This window comes from Xiphophorus maculatus, chromosome 16 (assembly GCF_002775205.1).
Source record: "Xiphophorus maculatus strain JP 163 A chromosome 16, X_maculatus-5.0-male, whole genome shotgun sequence".
Lineage (NCBI taxonomy): Eukaryota > Metazoa > Chordata > Actinopteri > Cyprinodontiformes > Poeciliidae > Xiphophorus > Xiphophorus maculatus.
This window is the reverse complement of record NC_036458.1, coordinates 20,451,136-20,475,960: the sequence shown is the minus strand read 5'-3', so window position 1 is coordinate 20,475,960 and position 24,825 is coordinate 20,451,136. Positions and strand designations below refer to the sequence as shown.

The following is a 24,825-nucleotide window of genomic DNA, read 5'->3' as shown; positions in this document are numbered from 1 at the left end:
TTTTTATTAGTAAAAAAAAAAAGCAGTTTTGCTACATTAAGATGTTTTAAAGGAGGTGTACATGATTCATCGCTATTAACACCTGATATTTATTCATTTTCTTCACCAAAAGATAAGCAGGAGTGATGGCCTACGAATCTGTTATCGAGTGATGGCGAGCAAAGTTTCAGAGAGGTACAGACGATAAATAATCCAACGTTATTTCTGCCAACAACGGCTGGGGCTTGAGAACTGGTTTACACAGCCTAAAAGTCGGCAGAGCAGCAACATGTGTCAGGTATCATGTAAATCTTACTGGTGAAAAAAGTGAAACTTCAGCGATTCGTGCCTCTAAATCATCCCAGCTGCAGGTTCAAGTGTTGCTACAATCGGAGAAAATCCTTTTCAGGGTTTCCCCTAGTGTTTTGTAAGCCTGGCGGGCTACCAGGCTTTACTTGTGCCCCCACCACGCTAAGCATTGCTTGTTTGTTTTGAATCTTTCTGAAATGTTTGCATTGTTTAAGACTTTATAGTTGGTGTTGAGGTATTCATTTTCCAATCTTTCAATAACACATAATAATTGATTAACATTTTCAAATTTCCTGTCAGCTTTAAACATTTTTTAACTCAAAAACGCGACAGGCTGCTGGAAGAATGACTGCTCTCGCGCCCAACCACTGGGCTTAGCAAGTTCTCTGAGGGAAACCTTGCTTTTGTAGCGGCTCATCTTGTTTTTTCTTAATTTAAATTTTTTTTTTTTTTTACCAAAGTTTCTTTCAGTCTTTGGCGCATTGGAGCCTTCCCAGTTTCAGAAGAATATGATGAAAGAAAACCACTTACTCTTGTCATAAGTCTGTGGTGACGCTTTCAGAATGCATCATCTCTTTAAAACCGGGAAATTCAGACATGTTGATAAGCCAAACCACTTAGGTTTCTCAGTAGGACTTGAGGGGGGGAAAAAAACAGTTTCCAGTGTTTCTGACTCATTGGCTGTAACTCTTAGCCCCAGACACCCAGGTGGCCGGTGAGCTTCCTCATCAATCCATATTTTACACCGGTGGGGGATGTTAGCAGCTCTGCTCCGTCACCTCGGCAACCGCTTCTACATTACTTACAGTAGAGCGGCAGGATCAAACTCTTTGCAGCAGGCTAGCTGGTTGTGATGGAGGACTGGAGAATGTAGGGCCTTCTTTTGTTGTTGTTTATTTTGATAAAAAAAATAACTTAGTTGGAGCAAAAATAATCTCCTTTATTTACACAGTTTCATATCAATACAAATGAAAGCAATACCAATGCTTTCATACTGGAACCTAATGATTTTGATTTTTGTCTTTCTCTTCTAGTCCTGTGTGCCAAAAACCTGGCAAAGAAAGACTTCTTCCGTAAGTAGCCAGCTTTTGCAACTGCTTTGTTTAAATTTCCATGTTTAGATTTCTGTTTCATTCATCTCTTCGAGGTGTTGCCGTTTAGACTGGTGGAGATTCGACATGAATACTGTAAAGTCGACTCCATTCTAGGAATGAGACGCTGATAAACTGTCTGGTGTAGACAATGATGACTCTCGAGGGTCTAAATATTTGGCCTTTGTGTGGATCGCCTATGTCCTACAGGGTTTTGTCTCTTTAAATTACGTCATCTTAATTCTGAAGTCGCACAAACGGGTGTTGCTCCTGGAAAATCTTGAAAATAAACTCATCTTTTTATGACGGTAACATTATTTCACTCTCAAGACTCGACTTCCTCAATATGCAGATGCTTTGAAAACCCTCGCAGTTTTGAAAAAATACAAAATAAACTGATTAAAGAAAACCGCAGGCTTTAAATCTGTCCTGTTGCTCTCAAAATGCATCATCTCTGAGATTCAGATACACTGATACCCAAAGGTTGTCTGTTCCAGTTTGCTTTAGAATGGGTAAACCTTTAATTTCAGTAAAGTTACTGGGTTAAAGGTTGAAAAAAATAAATGTATTGTTCTTAACAGTCACCAGTAGCATAATTACCGGTGCCTCTAACATTTCATTGGAAAGAAATGTAGAGGAACTTTGTGTTTCCTTTGACTAAATAATTGTGCTAATTAAAAATACAAAAATAAATTTGCTTAATGGAAACACGGCAATTTCAAAAAACCTTGTTTTTCTCTAAAACGTTTTTACACTACGATGAGTTGGTTTTTTGGCTCCATTTAAATTAGTGTATTTCGCAAAACTGCAACGGAAACACTTTTTCTGCATCAGACGAGTCATGTGATCAACAACCAGATGTTACTGCAAGCGGAAAAGGCAAAGAAGACGGCGGGAAGTGGTTGGAGGTTACGTGTTTTTTAATGACTTATTGTTTAAACAAACTTATTCACGTGTGAATGCGATCACCTCAATTGCGAAATTGTGTTTTTTCAACATTACCAGAAAAACACTTAAATTTTGCGCATTTGTAATGGAAACACAGCTATTGTGGGTTGTGAGTTTTAAATCAAAATCCAGTAGATTTGTATTAGGACACTGAAAATGCATTGTCGCTGAATTTTCAATCATGTCTGCACGTCCTTAAAAAGTCTTAAATATTGCTACTATTGCTGCCAATATACCCCAGCTAGCTAGTTAGCTAGTTGTTAAATTTATATGGTAGGGCTAGTGTAGTTTTTTTTCCTCTGGACTTTTCTGACAGGCATAACTTGGAAGTCCAACGTAAACATCTTCATTGCATTTTATGACTAATATTGAGGCTACCGCTAACTAGCTGCTAATAAACCCTTGCTAGCTAGTGTGAAAAACATAAAGCTGGGTCCACAGTTTTTGCTATGCTTGATTCTAATGCAGCAAATTCTCCCAACTATGTCTTATGTTATTTGTCTTTTTTTATCTTAAATCTCCTTCAAGGTAGCATTAAATAGGTCTTAAGAAGTCTTATATTTGACTGGACTAAACCTGCAGATACCCTATGTTGACCCAAACTTGAGCTTTTTTCTTTCCTGTCTTTTTTACAAAGTATTATCAGTGGGGACGCCAGTAACCATGACACCTAAACAGTTTTTACCCTCAAAGTGGAATTAAGTAAAGTTTTATGAGCTTCTGCTCCAGAAAACATTTTTTTTCTGCAGTTGGCACAAGAAAGGGGACGAATACTGTGCCGAGTAGCCGTGAACAGCTTGCACTCTTGCAGACCAAACTTCCTGATACCTTCTTGTTGGGTGTTGGCAGAGTTTTTGTGTGTTTGGAGCAGGCTGTCATGGTGAAAGAGCATATAAAGTTCCTCCGCTCTGTTGGGTGGTTTTTGCGCCTCTCATTCCTGCCCCTCCAGTGTTCAGGAGCAGAGAATACATTCACCCTGAAAGCTGTCGGGGGAGTTGCACCCACAACCTAGAGTTGAGTTGAATTCAGCTATACACGAGTCTCAAACTCAAGTCTCCTGCTCTGTTTTTGCACTTTGCAGAGTGTTACACGCATATATAAGTGGATTTTTATGTTATCTGTATTGCTCATGTGCTGCAAAGCTGGCTATAGCTCTCTGCTTGGATGAAAATGCGGCAGAATGTCTAGTTTATCGTCGTGTTTACGACGATAAACTGTGATAATCTGTGACCTTACAGCCTCCCATAGCACTGGATGACTCAGATTTTCACTATGTACATCTTTTAAAAACTGAAAATTCTTAGTATCTTGTTTCTTCTTTCTTTTGTTACAGCTGTAGACAATGAAATGCACATCAATTTCTTTTAAGACTGATGCATTATGTTCATCTTAAAATGTTTCAACTAATGATGGGACTCAGTTAATTGCAAGGTCTGCAATTGATTTGTCATATTTTAATTGAAGACTGTTTATTGACAAAATAAGCAGAAAAATCTATTTAAAAAAGCTTTTTGCTGCTAAATTATTGAATAAATACACATATGAGCTCAAGAACGAAGATATCTATTATTCCTAATATGTTGTTCATCCATCAGATTGGTGCAAAGGGCTTTTATACCCGTTCAGCTCTCAAGTGTCTCAGGAACCCCTGATCATTCATGGAACTCAAGAAAATCCTTCTTTAGAAATGTGGGCTGTGACGCTGACATTAACGTTGAGGGCGTCTGCGCTGCTGCAACACGATTAGCATTGCGATGCTCTTTTAGTTTCGCTGATACGATAACTCCTTTTAGCCCAACTTGAACACGACAATAGTCTTTCCCAGCGTCCCATCACTTCATTTTTTGAAGCAAAAATGAAACCTTAGTGGGCCAAGAGAAGCATCTTTGGCGTTCATAGCTGCTGTTGGCGGAAGTTGCTTGTGCGTCAAATTTACAGCTGTACCAGAAACATAATACAAAGGTTCCGACTTTTTGATTGTAAAAAAAAAAAAAAAAAAAAAAAATTATTAATTGCGTTAACATTTTTAACATATTAAAATCTCTGTAATTATAATGGAACAGTTGTTGTTGTTAGTGGATGTCACTGGATGCTAGATTTACGGCCGTACCAGAAACGCAACACAAAGGTTCCAACTCTGTGCTTTTGCATTTTAAAAAATAAAAATGTGATTAATTGAGTTAGACATTTTTAAAATGAAAAACTATGTAATTTATAATTTATATTGTATTTAGTCTATCAAAATTACACATTAAAGTCCCAGCCTTGGTTTCAACTCTTAGTTCTTTAGACTAACTCCAAACCAGTGCTTTTAAAATGCATCAAACTTCGTCCGTCAAAGAACTTTCTGACATTTTCTCAGACTGTAGCCAAAGTTGAGTGTCTTTTATTACCATTTTGAGTGAAATACCAACACAAAGACATCCGTAACTGTAAAGTAGACGGAAAAGAGCACAGACCACAGGTTCAAGAGATTATCTTGCGAATGGTTAACCACAAAAGAATGGCAATGAGTCTAGATATGCAGAGCTGCTGGAGCAAAACACTTGCAGCTGTAATTGTAGTGAGAGCCAAAAGCAGGGAAGCAGAATATAAACGTAAACTACAGATTAAGTGCATAAAACAAAAAGCATCATTTATTTTTGCACAACGTTTTTGATGGTCTGTCACATAAAATCACTTGACATAAAACATGTTGACGTTTGTAGTTGCAACAAGAGAAAATCTGAAATGTTCGGAGCATATAAATTTGGAGCGCTCCGATAAATTGGAAAGCTAATTGATTGGCCCAGATTTTCTTAATTGTGGGTGATCGGTGATCGGCAGATACTTGCATGATAAACCGGTCTTATTCACCGATGCGAACCGCCTCTGTAAAGTTCTGAAAATCAACCACTGTTGTCTTTTGCTGTGACATGAGAGCGAGCCGACCGATAGACCTGCCCATCAGGTCAAGAGTGCACATGCAGGGTTAGCAATAGTCAGCCAACTGTTGACAAATTAGCAACTTTTCAAACCCAGAAAACTGCAATTGTTTCACCCTTAATATAAATACTTTTTTTTCTTCTTAATACTTTTATTTGTCTATATGCGTTTATAGTCACCCTGATATTTTTTTCCCCTGTGTATTCCTGTAGCCTTGCAAAGACATTTTGTGTCTTTGTGCAATGACAATAAAATGTCTATTTTTCATGCCAAGTAAGTAAAATCAGCTGTACTATATAGACAATTTCCACACCTTAAGAAAAGCTTTTTTGTGTTTTCAGATATTGAAACTTTTGTTGACATAGATGTGTTGACGTTCTCTGGTGTTTACCCCCCTCAGGCCTCCCCGATCCGTTTGCCAAGGTTGTCGTGGACGGTTCAGGCCAGTGCCACTCCACAGACACTGTGAGGAATACGCTTGACCCCAAGTGGAACCAACACTACGATCTGTGAGTCCCAGTGGATTTCTGTTCTCTTTTTTTTTTTTATGACACATCTGACATCTGTTTTCAGAGATAAAATCCCCTCTGACTCCGGCTTTCTATCGGTTCATGCCTCACACTTCGCACGTCTGTCTTTATTTAACCTTAATGTGTCTCGGGCTAAGACGCTAAAGGGACCTAATCGACAACAGACGAACAGAGTTCTGACATCTGGCTCCTTCGGTGTGTGCGGATCCTTTACGATGACATCACGACTGAGTATGAAAACAACCCCCCGCCCCTGGAGCAGCACTTAACGAAGCGGAGACGGGCGGGATGTCTACAAACACCGCTTTCCTCCATTGACTGAAACACGTGCATCTCTTGTTGTACGGCGCTCGGATTTTCTCCCCTCCCAAAACGACGGTCTGCCCTGTCACAAAAAAAAAAAAAGCAACCTGGGAAAAAAAAAAAAGGAAAAAAGCGTGTGAGAGTGAAAGTTTCCAGCATTCGCCCCGGTTTATCCAAACCATCAATCGTGGCCAACAACGGGAGGCGGCACGCGTCTCAGTTTGTTTGGTTGCCGTGGATACGAGACTCTCTCTCTCTCTCTCGCTTTTTTTGCGAAGCTGTTAAAAGAGCAGCTCGTGTCGCGTCCGACAGGAGGGGGAGGAGGGGATGTCACGTGCGCGCCGTGGGGACGTTCAGACTGGAGAGGAGGGACCGGCCCGCCGCGTTTTAACTCGCCCCACGAGTCTGCAGATACAGCCGGCTGGAGTTCACGTGAAGGCGCGATGCATCTCCCATCAATGTTTCACCGGCTGCCGGTGTTTCCTCCTGTGGCTGGCTGAGGGATCCCCAGGTTGTGCGGCGAAGGAAAGAGCTTTCGGTTATCAAGGAGCTGCTTCGTGTTTTTTTTTTTCTTTCTTTCTTTTTTAAGACCCACAAATATAAAATTTTATTTCCAGAAAATGTTAAACTTGTTGAGACATTTTTTTTTTCTTTTCTTTTTTCTCTTCGGATAGCACCATTTAAACTCTAAAGTAATGGCTGAAGTCCTTTTTTGCCAAAAGTGAATTTGAAAAAGGAAAAAAAAAAAAAAATTAAAAGACCACCACACTTTTCTTTCCAAAAGATGTTTTAGGCACATAAATTCCTTTTGGCAAAAAAGAAAAAATAAATAAATGAAATTAGGAAGGTGGCTTTACGGCAGATTACACAAAAGCAGAATTGGTCATATGACTTAAGTGAAAAAAAGAAGAAAAAGAAAATGAAAAACATGTCACACTCCACAGCCTGTGTGGATTTGCTCATATCACTCTTTTTTTTCTCTCTCTATCTGGATTCTTTTTGTAAAAACAAAGATATAAAGGGGAGCGAGAAGGTGGAGCATTATGTGGAAATAGATCAGCATTACAATAGACTTGAGTCAATAAATCCTGGTAATAAAGTGCAAACTAGAATCAAGTGGCATTCTACCTTAATGTTTTATTCTTGTTCATTTCTCATAAACATTTGAAATTATTTCCAGCATATATATTTTCCCTATTTCTTCAAATTTTTGAAAAATAAATGTATCTTTAAATGGACTGTGAAGGTTACCTTCACCATTTTGTAAATGTCTGCCTTTATCTGACCCATTCTTGGGTGGTTTATTTTTTCTGCACCACCTTTTTTTCTTCTTGTAATTGCCTTTTGTCCAGCTGCTCCAACAGTATCTCTATAGCCTCACATATTTAAAATAAGTTTTCCCGACACTAAGATTTTAAAAATCAGAACGTGACATTGCAGATTTACGCTAGTTTTAAAAATAAATTTTTTTATCCCCCTCCCTGTGTGTTATGCGAGGGTCCAGAGATTCTGAGTGTGTTTTTGTGTGTTTCCAGGCCTGTGGTGAGCCGCAGCCAGCAAACTGGCCCGTGAACTCTGACCCTTCAGCAATGTTGCAGGATGTGGCCGGCATGCCAAAGATAGTAGAGACAGTCTGGCTTCTTTTCTCTTGCACTCAATCTTCCTGCACTGGATTTGTGTAAAAACAGATCTGTACAAAAATGGAAAAAAGAGGAAAAACTCAGGACGTTAAGTAAGTTTAAACAAAATAGCAACCGTTTGTCAGCAGGTGACGGTTGCCCCTCCAGATAATTTCTTCGGAGGGCCGGCGTTCATTAGCGTTAACCGTTTCTGCCACGCTCCTGGGAGTGTCCGCTCTATCACATTGGGTTAATAAAGAGTCCTCCAGATACTGTGTTAACAAACACTTTTGCGGCGTTAAGTGCCCCATGCAATGGAAAATTACGCACGCCCCCTCATCCAGCCAGCTTCCTGTGACCATCTGAGCCGTTTGCTGAAGAGCTAAACTGCGAGCTGTTAATTCACAGTGATGTTTTTTTTTTTTTTTAACCCTTCGGGGGGTCTTTTGTGGGCTCTAGTGTCCCTTATTTGACAGGAAACGGGGAAGGAGAGGGGGGAAGACATGCGGCAAATATCGTCGGGTCCGGGAGTTGAACCCGCGACGGCCGCGTCGAGGACTCAAGGCCTCCAAATGTGGGTCGCGCTAACCACTACGCCACCACGGCACGCCCTCGCAGTGGTGTTTTTAAGCCAAATCAATACGTCTTGTCAAGTAAAGTATTTATTTCTTCTTTTATTAGTTTAATTTACATTCTCCATTTGGTGTGCCAACCATAAAAATGATAATTCAGCAATCTAAATGTGCAGTTGTTTGTGTCGTCGTGCAGAAGCGAAACAAAATCCATTTTTAGTGCCTTGCAGAAGCGTTCATATCCTTCTGATGTTTTCCCACATTACAACTACAAGCTTTAATGTATTCTATGATTTTATGTGATGGAGCAACACAGTTGTCAATGCTGCTTTATGGTGGCCAGCATTTTTATAAGTAAAAGTTTGAAAGCTGAGTTGTGAACTTGTATTCAGCCCCCTTCACTCTAATGCCACAACCCCCCCCCCCAAAAAAAACAAATAACAGGGGAACCAGCTATGCAGTCTGGAATTTAATTTCACAATGTTGTGGAAAAAGCTAAAAATAAAAATATTTGTAATATTTATATTTAATCAAATTTAATATTTAAATTTGAATTGTATTTTTCTTATTTTCTCCCCCAGTGTTGAAAACGTGCTGTCTCTCATTTTCTTTTTTGTCTATCGCTGTGCCTGTCTTTCTGCTTCTCTCTTTCTGTCTCTTTGTTTCTGTCTGTTTTTCTTTCTTGCCATTTCTTTTTGTTTATCTTTCTTCCTTTCTGACTTTGTCTTTTTATCTTTCTATCTGTCTTTCTATCTTTCTGCCTGTCTTTCTTTCTGTTTCGTTCTGTCTTCCTGTCTTTCTTTCTGTTTCTTTCTTGCAGAAACTTTCTTTCTGTCTTTGTCTATCCTTCTTTCTGTTTCTATCTTTCTGCCTTTCTTCGAGGAGTTCAGTCGACTGACATCCACGTTTCTGCAAAACTACAGAGACATGGCTGTCCACCTAAACCAACAGGCTAGAGAAAGAGGGCAGGAATCAGAGATATCTGGAGGAGCTGCAGAGATCCAGAGCTAACATTAGGGAATCTGTTATACAGAAACGCTATTGGATCTTCGCTGTACAAATCTAGTCTTTTTAGAAAAGTGCCAAGGAGAAAGCTCCTGTTGAAGCAAAACCTTTCAGAATCTTGTTTGCTGTTTTCCAAAAGCCATGTAAGGGACACAGGGAAAAAAGTGTTGAATAATGCTCCATATGACTATTTATAGCAGAAAAGTAACACTGTGAATCCACTATATGTTCTATCTTTTTGTTGATCTCTCTTAAAGGGGCAGTATCATGTAAAAATCAACTTTTTTATGTTGTAATGTTATTCCTTCATCAAAACCAGACCTGGAGTGTTGCTTTCATTCTTCCAAGCATGTTTGAGAAATCATTCAATCTCCGTGGCAACCGTTCAGCTGTGGGAAACACCTGGGTGGACTTAGGGCTGCCTTCAAATTGCAGTTCCTCCTCGGAGCTACAGTTTCCAAACTTCCGGTTTTCAGCCATATAGAGTCCCAAACAGCTCCTTCAGACTAGCCAGCAGCAATTAGCAAACACCTGGTGGAACTACACATCAGCTGAACTCATTATAGGAACTACTTTTCGGTGAAACGCAGATAAAAACTGTTAAAGGAATAACAGAGGAGCCATGTTGTTATGACTTCCTGAAGGCGGGGCTTCAGAAAGAGCAGGCGCTTCTTAAAGAGACAGAAGCCCAATTTCAAGGTGTTAAATCAGGAAGTAAAATTTCTTTTAAATCATATTTCATATATAGAACATTTTGTAACAATTGCAGGTAACATTGTTACGTGATTATGCTACAAAATGGCACTTTGTTGCTGTAAAGCACATAGTACTGCCCCTTTAAAGTCTTGATAAATATAGTTAGTGGTTGTGAAGGGGTGTGAAAACTTCTGCAATGCACTGTACTGTTGATTTTTTCCAGCCTGTTTTCATTCTGCAGCCCTATAGAGAGACTGTCATAATTAACCATACAGTAGAGAATTATGGATCTAAGAGTGCCACTGCGAGCGAAACGTCAGGTTGTGGTGCCAACTTCTGAATGCTAATTGCATAGGATTTATACTCCTTGCATTTTTAAATCATATTCATAGCCTGATTTTCCCTTTACTGTGACCAAAAAAAAAAAAAAACTAACTTTGAATGTAATGGAAACGGTGCATCTAGTTCTAAAAATCTGCTGCCTGTTTTATGGTCAAACTCACTTTTATCATCGGGACTCTGCTTGGTTTTATTGTCTACGGCTGCGTTAAAATTCTTCGCCAGTCTAATGAGTTTTACAACACGAAGGGTGATCCAAACGACTGCGTTTCTGCGTTTTTTTTCTTTTCTTTTTTTGTTGTTTTTTCTCGCTTATATCCACGACCCTCCCATCGTGCCTGACTTGACGGAGCGGCTCTCTTCCCATCGCACCCCAGACAGGCATTTGGCACGCGCTCAAAACGTCCAGACGTCTTACTCACAGCCCCATTGTTTCGGATCCCTCTTGGTGAAAAGCAGCGGCGTAATTACACGGGGGACGCGGCTCTGCAAATCGCTCAGACGATCCGCTTTAAGCCGAGGAAGGGAGCCCACCCGAGCAGATGTGCCACGACAAGTTCAGATGGTGACTTCTTTTTTTTTTTTTTTCCTCGCAGCACGGCCTCACACACACACACACACACACACGAGGGAGAACCTCATTAGAGCTCGTTAGAGCTAAAGTCCAGCAGCAGACAGACATAAACAATATATAAACCCACTTTTTTTGCTAAATGTGTCTTTCATTTCCAATTTGTATCTTGGCTGCTGTGACGTGTTTGAGCTGCTGGCTCGAGTTTATTTATTTTTACTGACCCCAGAAGGCATTCCAGTTGATTCGTTGTTGTTTCTGCCAACAGCAGTAGCCCGGGTAAGATGGCGGCCAATACGGTGGTCTGTTTGTTTTTTCTTTGGTGTTTTGTCAATTAGTTGTGGTGTTACCATAGTTTTAGCTTTTATTGATCTAATTGATTAATTGAAGTAATTTTTGTTTGCAATTTGAAACAATTCTTCCGGAATTCCTCGAAAAAGTTTTCGTTCCCTTGAAACGCCAAGTAGCCTGTGATTTAAAAAAGTGAAAGGAAAATTATATGACTTTTTTTGTTTTTCATTCTTTGCCAACAGAAATCTGAAAAGTGTGGTGTGCATTTGAAGTTACTGCTTTAGCTGCAGCTCTACCTTCGTTCCACATTTAGGGAGTGACAATTCTTTCCTCTAAAAAAGGTCAGACTCTTATTGGATGGAGAGAATTAGTGAATATTTTAAAATCTTGACATTGGTTCAAAGTAGCATTTATTTCTTTACTTTGACTTTGACTGGGACCTTTTATCTAAAGCTTTTATTGAAGTTGATTCTGATTTATTGTGTAATCTACATTAACTCGTTGAAGAACATTTAATTTCCTTTGGGTTCAATAAAGGATTTTTGGATTTGAATTTGAATTTTAGAAATTCCAATTAATAATGTTAAAAAAACAACAACAAACCTGACAGTATTATCAGAAAATAATGATGAATTACATTGGACTCCATTAATTTGGCAAGTGTTTGAATTTTCCCTTTGGGGTTCCTGGGTAAAGGCGGTCTGAGTACGAATGCATGCCACTCTTTCCATTTATCCACTACTTTGCATTGGTTCATCACATAAAATCCCAATTAAGTATAAATTTGTGATTGTGACTTAATTAAATGGACTCAAATGCTTATTACCATATTTTTCCCATGGCAACCATTCACCTGTGCAAAATGCCTAGGTGAACCTAGCTCTGCCTTTGATGACGAAGCTCCTCCTCAGAGACGCCATTTCAAAGCTCCCGCCTCCAATGACACTCTCACTCTGCTCCTTCAGACTAGCCAGCAGCAATTAGCAAACATCCTGTAGTGTCCACACTGCCAAGGTGTTAGACTACGGTTAATGTTGGACCATTAACCTTCAATGCAACGTTGGTAAAAACATGGTTGAAGTGTTAATGGAGGAGCACTGCCGTGACGACTTCCTGAAGGCGGAGTTTCAGAAAGAACAGGAGCTTCTTAAAGAGACAGAGACCCCCCAATTTTAATGCTTTAAATTATAAAGTCAAAGTTCTGTGAAGCCATATTTGATATTTGCAGAATTTTCATAAGAACTGAAGGTAACATAGTTACTTGATTGTGCTGTAAAAATTATACTATGTGGCTGGAAAACACATTACTGCCCCTTTAACAATTTCTAAATGAATACAACTTATACTCCAGTGCTTTTGTGTTTTTTTCGTTTTCATGACACATTTTTTTTTACTAATTTAACCGACGTATAGTCTAGAAAATTAGGTAATGTCTTTCTTGTAGGGGAAATGACTTCATCTTGCCTCATCATGAGCTTGAACCTTTAGTTAACCTAAAACCTTCCTGAATAAACCTTTAGTTTACCATTTGCCTCTCAGTGCTGGTGCTGCAAGGCGGGTTCACAAATCAGTCACTGGTTCTTCTGTTGGCATGTCCTTGATGAGGTACAGCTGGTGTGTCACTGTAGAGCATTACGCTGCTGCTCTTTATCTCCCTTCCTACAGTCCCGTCCTGCTCTTCCTGCTGGGATCGTTATAAAAGACTCAAAGGGTTCACACTTTGCCTGTCATGCTCCGTCACACGCCGAGATGCTCAGGGCCAGATTTACACATTCACACCCGCTGGCTGGAAAATCCCCCTGAGCCGCCACACCTTCCTCTTTCTCGTCTGTCTCCGCGTCCCGAGTGTCGTCCTTGATGCAGAGCTTTGTTTGTGGCCCCTATTGTTGGGAGTAGTTCTGGTGGGAGTTGTGGGGGGGGCGGCACGGCATCCTCAGTGAACTTCATGATAGGTCTCACGAACGCATCGTTGTCAGCCTTCATCCTAACATTGTTTATGATTTGTAAGCAAACATCCATTCTGCTCCCGTTTCACCTCAGGTACATCGGGAAATCGGATTCAATCACCATCAGTGTGTGGAATCACAAGAAGATACATAAGAAGCAAGGGGCTGGGTTCCTGGGCTGTGTCCGCCTTCTGTCTAACGCCATCAACCGCCTTAAAGACACAGGCTGTAAGTATCAGTGACACTTCAAAGTAGCAATTTGCCTCAAGACAACTGCAGTTTCACCTTTTTTGTTGCTTTTAAAAGTAGGTTTCTTTGGTTTCAAGTAGAACATTTAGCTTTATATGTTTAATATGTTTCCTGTATTATATATATATATATATATATATATATACTTTGTATATATATATATATATATATATATATATATATATTGTATATACTGTATATATACAGTATATATGGTACAAAAATACTAAATAAATGAAATGCTGACTTTTAGAATTTGTAACAAAATCTAACATGATGCAACTGAAAGATAATAATTATTGTAAGTGTCAGTGGTGGCACTGCTAGCTAAAAAGTTATTTTTGCTAACCCAAAAGCACTAAATATTAACTTTAGCTCTGCTAATCCTAAAGCGCTATACCAACTTGGCAGAAGCTAATGCTAAAGCGCTAATTTTAATTCAGATCATATATCCCCTTGAAAAACTATAACCCTCAAGCAAGATATTAATTTTCACGTTATAATTTACAGGTTCTGTGATGCTCTTGGCTGTTGTTTTTATGTTTATGTCTTGTTCCCTACAGCTAGTTTTATTTTGTTCTTAAATGTTCCTAGTTTGAAATAAAGTCACTGGAAAAAACGGAGAATGTGAGGAGAGGAAACGCAACTGCTGCGTCTTCAACCACTTCAAAATAAGAGCATAAATACAATTCTAAATTAGCGCTTTAGAATATATCCAGAAAAAATGTATTTAGGGGAAGCTAAATGTTTTCAACGTTAGCAAAAGCGCTAAACAAAAATTTTACTCTGCTCTTAGCAGAAATGTCCCCACCACTGCTAAGATTCACAGACGACCTGAACTCAATATGTTAATTATGAGGCACCAGTTACCATTATATAAACTTACCAAAGAGGCATAAGCTGCTATGAAATGAAACATGACCTGCCATCTCTTTTCTTCGCTCCAAAATGGCCGTGGTTTTCTCCATGGCCATTTTGGCCAAACACTTTAATTTTAGTTTCATCAGACCACAACATATATCCCAGAAACACAGTTCTTTGTCTCTGTGTGCAAACTGTAATCTGGGTTTTTGTGTTAATGGCTTTTTCCTGAACACTATAATGGCAATAATGGTTATTGCTTTCATATAACTATTTAAACAAATGATATATACTGGCTTGTTTCTTTTTTATTATTATTATTATTTTATTTTATGCACACAGTTCAGTCAAATCAGAAGCTTACAAAGCCTTGACATCCTGATCTTGACTTTCCCATGTTGTAAAAAATTATGGTAATCTACACTTTTTACTCTTAGCAGTAAAAATGTCTCATAAAATGTCTCAGATTATTCAGGTATTTGGCAAATATAGATATTTATTGTACATAAAATGTGGAGTAGCTCCATTTGTTTCACTTTTTGCCCTTAAACTGTTTCTTTGGTACTCTCTGCCATAGCAAACCTTTTCTGTGTTCACACACACACACATTATCATGTTTTATGAAACAGTTTAAACTTTTTAAACAATTTTAAACATTTTCACTCACGAACAGACAGGAAGAAGCTGAAATCGGACCTACAACCTTTTGATCCCAAGACAAGTACTTTACTCACAGAGCCACAGTCACTCCCCTTATCATATCATTTATTGTGATGCATTTGTTGTAATAATTTTGATTTATCGGAATAGATTTCATTTAATAACTGTCCGTATTGTCACGATTGATAGTTTTACTATGTTCTTCACTGCCTGTTCAATGAAAATGTCAATAAATACCAATAAATTTGCAAATGCCTTCGCAGTTTAGCAATGCCAATCACACTTCTGTACGTGACTGGTGTCCTAAAGAAGCGAGTTACAAATGGGAATGATTTTCAAAAGCAGCTTTTGTGTTTTGGGGGCCATAATTGCTGTGACGCAAAGAGAAAAATAGTTCTAATCATCACTGTTATCGCTATCACGAAAATACTGCTAAGTGTCACCCACACCTACAACCAAAACATCAATACAACGTTGAGGAGTAGTTGCCGATCACGTCTCAATCTACTCGGTGCATCTGACAGCGGCCTAACTGGACTGTGAAAAGGGTCTGCCAGAACAGGAAGAGGCGCTCAGCATCACCCTGCAATTACAGTAAAAAAAATTTTTTGTAAAGCGCCTCATGTCAGACGCTGGCCGGGTGAACGAGACGGAGGCTTCTGCAAAACGTCTTCCTCTAAAAGCCGAGGCCGGACAGATTTAGCTGACAACACCGCAGCAGTCTGGAGGTTGTGTTTTGAGCTGGTACCTGCTCTGTGGGTCTGCGGTCTTGTTGGCTGAACTCGGAAAGAATCCCGTAACTTTTCCTAGAAACTCCTGACTCGGTTTTTCTGAAGCGACACAGGAAACCTGAAGTTTATGCAGCAGCTGCGAGTGGTTTGCTTTTGCATTTCCCTTTTTTTTTCTCCTTTTTTTTTCTCCTTTTTTTTCCTCTCCTGGCCTGGTCCTCGCCCCTCGGTTTCCCCTCCAGTCTCGTCCATGAGGTGGCAGAATGTGTGCAAGCACACACACACACACTCACCCCCAACCCCCCTACACACACACAAACGAAATGCCATTGTGACTAACCTCCATCTCTCTCCGTCTGCTGATCTAGACAACCGGTCATTTTGCACAGACATACATAATTGTACAGCTATTTATGTTTAAGCGCAGATTTGTAGTTTTCTCTCTGTTGTGGTCTTCGTCATTCTTGTTTTTCCTGCATTTACCGTCACTTGCCCCTCCACAAGCCCTGGAAATGGCATTGACTGTAACATTGGTGTATAATTGCAGAGTGTCTTTGCTTCTCTGGTACAGTTATGTATGACTGCACAAACTTAATTGTTCTTGTGAAATTATTCACACACCTACAACATTTTCACATTTTGTTCACTGGGGGGCGCACTGGTTGCAGTTTTCTGTTCGATCACCGATCTTTAAAAAGCCTGACCTGCCGATTCCGATGTTGGCCGATACCGTTGTTTTAAAACATTTTTTAATAGTTGACGCTGTGACATGGCATCTCAGTTGGCAACAGCGGCTGATTTTTCACGCCTTTTCAGAGGTTGACAGGATCACCTGATAAGATCGGTTTCACATCCAAGTTCACTCAAAATGAAGGAAATCAGAGCCTGTCAATAGTTACATCCACAAATTTAATAATACATCATTTTGAGGAAAAATCCATGTACGGTAATTCCAATTTTTGGGGGATCAGCCTCCTGTGTTTTTTTTTTTTTTTTATCAGGTAAAGCTTTAAAGGTCACAGGATATTTAAAAATATCACTAGGTAATTATGTGTTATTGGAGGACATTATTAAAAATACCTTAACACCAACTATAAAGTCTTAAAAATGACAGTACCCCCTCACCCCCCTAAAATAAATAAACAAACAATGCTAAGCCTAGTGGGGGGCGCAACTAAAGCCTGGTGGCCCTCCAGGCTTATAATACACTAGGGGAAACCCTGTATACCAGTGGTGTGCAAAGTGCTGCTCAGGGGTCTGTTGTGGCCCTTTAAATTAATTCAATGTGGCCCCTGATCTCAATTCAAGAATGGCACAAATGTGGCCCTCTGAGACTTTGTTACCTTTCTTTTTCATTTGATAAGATTTTGCACGGGGAGTTTATAACTTCTTAAACAGTAAGTGTTAAGTACAACACCAATGTCCTTTCTTTGCGTCAGCTTTTTTATTTCATCATTCGTGCCACAAGCATCCAGCTAGTTTCTTTTTTTGTTTTTTTTTTACTCATAAACACACTTGGGCACACCCCTGCATTATGTTTGGCTAAATGCAACAGAGATTGCTGAATAAAATGATCATTTTGGGAATAAACCAAAAACATTTTGTAGACTTGACTGGAATATAATAAGCCCAAAAAGTTAAATGATTGCATACATGTTGCAGGTAAAAGAGAAAAAAAAACATATTTTTGTGTTTTTAATTGGGGGTGGGAGGACTTTGGCCCCTGAATACTTTAAATGTAGGAATTTTGGCCTTTGGTGCAAAAACTTTGGACATTTTTCCAGGAAGAAAATCTGTTGGAGACCTGTGTGTTTTTTTGTTTGTTCGTTTTGTTTTGGGTTTTTTGTGTAAAAAGTGAAAGTTTTTCATTGAAATTTTGAAAAATGACACTGGAGGGCCAAATTTGTACCAAATGGCCACACATGTTGGACATCCCCCGTCGTAAACCGTGCAGCATTTACCCATCCACTTAGCAATGATGCCCTACTTTTGTGTTGAGTTCTCATTCAAAAAAAAAATCCCAGTAGAATATAAGTTTTGATTGTCCAAAGAGTATTAATAGTTTCCCAAAGAATATTCTTTTTAAAAAGTTTTTTTTTTCTTGTTTTTTTTTTTTTTTCCGGTGTAAATGTTTTCTGTTTTCTGTTTCCTCTGACCTTCCACCAGCCTTGTAACGATTTGACCATTTTGGTCCCTGTTTAGTCTAGGCAGACATCCTGAGCTGATCTGCATGACACCCAGACAGGAGAGAACAGATAGTGGCATTTTTTCATGTCTGGAGGCAACTTGGACTTTTTCTTTTCTTTTTTTCTTTGCTGTGTGTGTATTCTTTTTATTTCTCTTTCTCTCTCTCTTTCTCCCTCGCTCTGAAATTCCACAGACTTTAAGCAAAAGTTCAGACAAAAGAGCTTCCAGACTTTGGCAGGGGGTTCGCGTGTGCGCCGCGGCCGAGCGGAATGGCGCGCGCCTCGTGCTGAAATCCGTCAAACATTTGACCCCGCCGCGTTTGAACCGAGGCCCGTGCCGTACCGAAAGCCTCGGTGACGCTTTTACGGCCCGTGGCTGTTCCATCTGTTCTCTGGCACGGCCCTGAGCCGCGGCCTTTCAGACGGGAGCAATGAGAGACGGATAATGAGGGAGGGGGGAGGTCGACTATTGAGTGATGTAAACGATACGCCGCCGTGGGACTCGTCCAAGCAGCGCGGAACGCGTCCAAACACATGCTGGTTTACATGTATCTCTCTCACACATTAATCCTTTCTTCTCCTCCGGTCCCATTCCAGGTTGTTGTCCCCTCTCTCTCCCCCCCTTTTTTTTTATCTCTGTTTTCATTCCTGTCTGTCTGATTGTGCCGTTTTTCACTCATTGCGCTTCTTCTGTTTTTGATCTTCAACAGACCAGAGACTAGACTTGAACAAGCTGAGCCCCAACGACAGTGACACAGTCCGGGGGCAGATTGTAGGTAAGTGCGCCAAAGGAATCGACAGGAAAAAATCCACGTTTTCTCAAATCACAAGATTTGATGGTAATCGGATTACAGTTTCAGGCTAAAAAAGTTGGAAAAATCCAGCCTTTAATTTGAGTACGATGAAAAAAATTAGGGATTTAAGGCTTAGAGCTGGAAAGTGTGGTAGGCCTGCGTCCAGCAAACAAACTTTGCTGGGCGATAAATTGTCCCAGAAGTGATTGCGATACATGATAATATTGTTGCTTTGAGACCATTTTAAAGTAATATATTGGTATATTCCACATCTGAGCTACTCTTGCCATCTGAAGAAATGCACCACTTCCAACCAAAAACAACCAATCAGAGCCAGGAGGAGGGTCTCAGTGCTGTGGATCAACTTCATGTACTCGCTGTTAAATGTGCCAATTATAGCCAAACGACTCATTGTCACAGGAAAATTGTTTATCTCCCGTCAACGGTGGCTGTGCTAACTAGCCTTAACAGTCACAACAGGCTAGGCTAGCCACAGCATAGACTGCTGAGGGGAAAACATGACAATTTTCTGTAATTCATGTCACTCCATTACTGAGAGATAATGAATAGCAGAGAGCATGGGGGGAATTAGAAGGGAGGATGAACAGCACCACACAAGATTGTGATTAACAGCGCTAAGACCCGCCTCCTGGCTCTGATAGGTTGTTTCTAGATAGCACCAAGAGAGCTTAGAGGGGCTCAATATTTTTCACAGATTATCTGTCTTATACCAAACTGTCACGACTTGATGACAGTTTCAACAGATATGTAAAAAAAATATTTTTTTATAAAAGTTACATTACATACTGCAGCTTTAATATTGATAAAAGAAAGCACTAGTTCTATTGGCAGATTATTTCACATATAGCAAGACATTTTTCCAAGTGAAATAACCTACCAGTGGAACTCGTGCTTTTTAAAAATTTATTAAGTTACAAGTAAGTTAGCTTTGTCCTATTCCAAGTGTATTAATATATTTTTGTTCTGGAAACAAGATCAAAAATACTTGGTAAGATTGTGTTTTTGCAGTTTGGAAAAAGAAATCTACTGCATAAAATCCACCTCATTGCTTTTTTCCAAGGTTTGGATTTTGATTTTAGCCATTTTCCTATTTTTTTTTATAAACCTACACAGTTTGTTTTTTTTCATCCTTTTGGTTTTCATTTTTATCAAATCTGGTATCTGCTGCCTAGTAACCCTAGCATCTGCATCTGCCTGCCATGTGTTCCTGCAGTGAGCCTGCAGTCGAGGGACCGCATCGGCACCGGAGGCCCCGTGGTGGACTGCAGTCGGCTGTTCGACAACGATCTTCCAGATGGGTGAGTGAGGGCGAAGCCTCTTCGGTTTCTCTCACGGCCGCTGCAAGTCGCACACAACCACGCGCTCGCTCGCACGGCGCATTAAGGCAGAACCGATGTAAGAATGCGAGGTTGCCATGTCGGCTCACCGCTGCGCCTGTATGAGTGTGTGTGTTTCTGCCGCCAGCTGGGAGGAGAGGAGGACGGCGTCTGGACGGATCCAGTACTTGAACCACATCACACGCACCACGCAGTGGGAGAGGCCGACCAGGTGAGTTGGAATCCCAATCCCGGACTTCTTTAGCGTCAAACGGCGGGAGGTCCGCGGAGAACCTCGCCGTCTGACCTCGGTTGATCCCAAATAGAAAATAAAAACCCTGGGGAGAACTGAAGTGGGTTTCAGGAAAACGTAAAACATCTCCTTTTGCATCCTGAGGGAGAACATTTCCTTGGCACATATTTTATGTATACTTTGCATTCTTTGTTTAATCGAGGCGTCACGTTCACTACCATCCCTCCCCTCCGCTCTAACCTCTTCCTTCCCGATGTCTCTCAGGCCCGCGTCGGAGTACTCCAGCCCTGGACGTCCGCTCAGCTGCATCGTAGACGAGAACACGCCTGTTAGCACGAACGGCGCCACGCCCACCACCGCGTCGCCTCCGAGCGACGGCAACCAGCGAGCCCAGGAGAGGCGGGTGCGGTCGCAGCGGCACCGCAACTATATGAGCAGAACCCACCTGCACATGCACCCGGACCTTCCTGAGGGATACGGTGAGCGGAACGGCAACGCCACATAAAACACACACACGCTTTAACTTACAGCACTTTAAAAAAGGTCTTTGACGAGGTTGTTTTAACACGTGAACAAGTTTGATCTAAATCCCTGGTTCTCAAACGGTGCTGCTTCTGCTACCAGAGTCTGATTTACAAGGAGGTGGTTCCCTGGGCTTGAGCCATTTTTGGTCCCCTATTCAGTGAGGGAGAAATCTTTTATTAATGCAAATTACAATACATTATTAATAGGTAGTCCTATTCATAAGCAAGTATGAATTGATGCCTGGTAGGTTTAATGCATCCTCTGAGCAGTGGCTCCATGTTGTCTCCAAACAAAACGTACTATAATTTCATAATTTTCAAATACTTGAGTTTTGTTCATAGTCGTAAAAATCACTAAATATTAATACAGTTCACCTGACATAGCTGTGTGAGTTTTATATAAAGTACAATAAAATTCTTCCAGAACAGAAACATTTAGGTTTTATTACTACTTAGAAACTGTGGCGTACTCATTCCGTTTACAAATTTAGAACACCCTCAGAAATTCCAGAGAATACTTACTTATTATCTAGCAGCCCAGAAAAAGAATTGGAACAAACTTAGAATCCATAAAAACTACTTGAGAAACTAGGTTTTAGACTCCTATTCTTCCAAACCAGAAAAGGAATTATGCCAGAGGATACATACTTACTTATACTTATCTAGCAACCCTGAACAGGAGTATCTAGTTTACAAACTTTGGATCAACATTATTAGATTCTTTTCTTCTTTTGCTCTTTTCTTTGGTTTGTATTTCCTTTCAGTTGCCTTGTTGCTGAAAATGTGCTATATAAATAAAATTACCTTACAATGCAAAATATGTATTCATTAAAAATCCCCCAAAGATTGGCGCCCTGGGCTTCTGCCCATTTATTCCCTCTAAAGTCTGCCTCGGTGTGGTACTTTTGCTGGCTTTTGTGAAAGTTTAGTATTAGCTATTTACAATTTGAAAATAAAGCAAATTAGCTGTAATGTAGAGATAATAAATAGTTAAAAAATGGACACTTTTTTTCACACAGGTGAATCAAAAATTATACAGCACTAATGTTTCCACCGCAATCACGCGGTGGAAACATTAGAGGGGAAAGTGTAACTGGACCCCGAGGGTACTTCCTGCGCCCTGCGGTCTCTCAGCTCGGTGTTGGGATATCATCGGCACGGCGTAACAGTCCTGGCATGTCTGAGAAAGCATTTCGCCGGCTTAACGGGCGAGCCATGATACGCGTCACCCCCATACGCCCCTGATTCCTGGCGCCTCATGTGAAGCATTTCGCCATGCAGCTCTTGACACGAACAGGAAGGTGGATGCGGCGAAGACGGTGGCAGAGGACGGGAAATCTCCGACGGGCAGCGATGAATGAGTTCACCAACTGAAAACTCAGACATCCCTCCTGCCCCTCCCCCCCACGTCTTGTCTCTCACCTCCTCCCTGCCGGCCGCCGTTTGGGATCTCGGCCGACTCGAGCCGTTCTTTTATCTCCCATCTGTCAGATCGCTCTTGTACGCTGACAGATTGGATACAAGCTGTCTGCATGTGGAGTATGAATTCAACTTTGGAGAAGTGCTTTTAATTGACGGTTGAGGTGACGCGATTAACCCCTTTACATTTTTGTCAATGTCTTTGCACAGAGCAAAGGACGACACAGCAAGGCCAAGTTTACTTCCTCCACACTCAGACGGGTGTCAGCACATGGCATGACCCCAGAGTACCCAGGTATGAGTTACGCAATCACCACTACTGTTTTCTGCTTCACATCTAATATTTTCATTTAGCTCTTAACTAGAACTGAAACGATTAAGCAAAAGAATCGCAGTGAATCGATTATTGAAGTAATCGTCAACTAGTTTAGCAATCAATTAATCTAATTAATCAGAGCGTGCCAAATATCACAAACAGGGTCGCTAAGAACCCTGTTTCATGAAGTAATCTCTCTAGCACAGACCTTAAATCTGTACGCTCTGATTGGTCACAAGTTTACTCTGAGTGAGTCAGCTTTCATACGTGGTCTTAAATCAAATGGCCATTTTTAAATCATTGTTGTTGTTTTTTTTTTTTTATCAAAGCATCCAACTTTTTACATCACTGCGTGCGACAGAATCCTAATATTTCAGCCGGGATGTGGCTGAGAATAAATCTAAAATAAAAGGTGAAACCAGCGCAGCAGATGTTTCGATGGGCGATCTGTTTAACAATGGCGTGCTTGCGAAGATTTCCGCCGCATCTCTTTCGCCGCACTCCGCCGAAACCAACGGCGTTTACAGCCGCATCATCAATTTACAAACAGCCCAGGGGGCGGCGTCGACGGATACATTATGTCGTCGGCTTCTTTTTCACAGCGAGTTCCGATGCAAACACACACGTTGACATGTGCAGCGTCCATTTTCCCCCCCTCCCACATAAACACAGCTCGCTTTGATTGTTCTCAATGGAGTCTGATGGCGAGTCGTATGGAAAATTATAATATGAACAACCACGCTAAAAAGCAATCCAAAAATAGGGGGTGAAATCTCAGCAAAGAACTGAAACTGAGTGTGAAGAGCAGCACCAAGATTACCAAATACTTTTTGTCTTAGTTTCTTGTGCAAATATCTTCTTATACTTGAAATAAGACAAAAATAATATACAGATTACTATTCATTAATATTGAAAAAAATGTACTCGTTCCATTGGTGGGTTATTTCACAAGACATTTTTCTTATGTTTTCGGTGAAGCAATCTACAAGTGGAACTAGTACTTTTTAAAATTAATATTAAGACATTATTGACTTAATACAAGCTCCTATGTCTTGCTGAAATGTTAGTTGTGAGTTAGTTTTGTCTCATCTCAAGTGTACCACCATGTTTGCACTACAAACTAGACTAAAAATACTTGGTAAGATTTTGTGTGTTAGCAGTGAAGTGTAAATGTTGTCATAGATCATTGGGAAAAACGTTTTCTTTTTTTTTTTTTAAATCAAAACATCAGTGTTGCTAAGTTTGTAATATTCCTTTTTTTCTGTCAAATTCCAGGATTATATTTGCAGCGGAGTTCTCTTAAAAAGCAGTGGACTTGGCTTGGATTGACTCTCGTTTCGGTCCAGACAGCACTTTGAGGATTGCTCGTCTACCTTTTCGATGCCTGTAACCAGATTCTTCTTTCTTTTTTTTTCGTAGCAGCGTTACCAGACCCGCGTCGCGCTTTACGCCCGTCAAAGCCCGCGGGAAGCGCACTCAGGGGCGGTCCCAGCTGACCCTGTCGGATGCTTCCAGGCATGCGGGTCGTGTCGATTACGGCATCCCAGAAGAATGCACATGCAAAATAATCTGCACATGCTTTTCAAGAACATGCCTCAGTGCGCTTCCTTTGATGAAACTTGATCGATTACGTCTCCCGTCTGCTGAATATGGATGACTTTTTCATAACTCTTCTGGCCAAGCAACAGCTTGCAATGAGCTGCACTCGTTCTGAATCTAGTTTGTTACCAACTGCTTAAAGTTTAAGGGGATCTTCTTTTTTTGTTGTTGCTCCCTTTGTTTCACCTGTATACAGAAATAACTAAAAATTCCAAAACCTTACAGAGATTTTTAGTCTAGTTTCTAGGGAAAACATCTTAGTACGTTTGAAATAAGAAAAGTAACATTTTCATCAAGAAATAGAAGCTTTTTTTTTGGTCAATAATTTTTTAATATTGACAAAAAAGTACCAGTTTCACTATTTCACGTATAGCTAGGGATGCACCGATCCAGTGATTTCACTTCCGATACCAATATCTGAGGTTTAGTATCGGTCCATACTGTTCCGTTCCAGAGAAACAGTGCTGAATACTCTAAAAAATTTTCTTTTTTAAAAAAAAAAGGATTTACGGAATTACAAATCTATTTGATAACTCTGCATCGGTACAGGAACTTAAATGCACTAACAGCTTCACTAGCCTGGTCAAACATGTGAAACAACAACTTTAATTTGTTCAGTAAGTTCAATTATGGCTACGAACAGCCAGCGTAAAATAAATGATACTAAAACTACCTTGGTGACACATGTACAGAAAGCAAACTGCAACAAATCTTCTTTCAAGGGATTCAGAAAGTGCAATTAGGAATTTCAAATATAATGTAAAATAAATTAAAA

General features: G+C 40.3%; 1 protein-coding gene across 1 annotated transcript in view; it reads left to right on the top strand.

The window, feature by feature from the left end:
• The window catches only part of LOC102234136 (E3 ubiquitin-protein ligase SMURF2), a 66,406-nt gene that overhangs the window by 21,471 nt on the left and 20,110 nt on the right, over window positions 1–24,825 (top strand). The window contains exons 2-9 of the mRNA XM_023348964.1: window positions 1,323–1,361; window positions 5,653–5,761; window positions 13,219–13,352; window positions 18,519–18,584; window positions 19,837–19,921; window positions 20,088–20,171; window positions 20,457–20,671; window positions 22,346–22,430. Coding sequence (XP_023204732.1) covers window positions 1,323–1,361; window positions 5,653–5,761; window positions 13,219–13,352; window positions 18,519–18,584; window positions 19,837–19,921; window positions 20,088–20,171; window positions 20,457–20,671; window positions 22,346–22,430 — 817 coding nt within the window. The remainder of the gene's footprint in view (window positions 1–1,322; window positions 1,362–5,652; window positions 5,762–13,218; window positions 13,353–18,518; window positions 18,585–19,836; window positions 19,922–20,087; window positions 20,172–20,456; window positions 20,672–22,345; window positions 22,431–24,825) is intronic.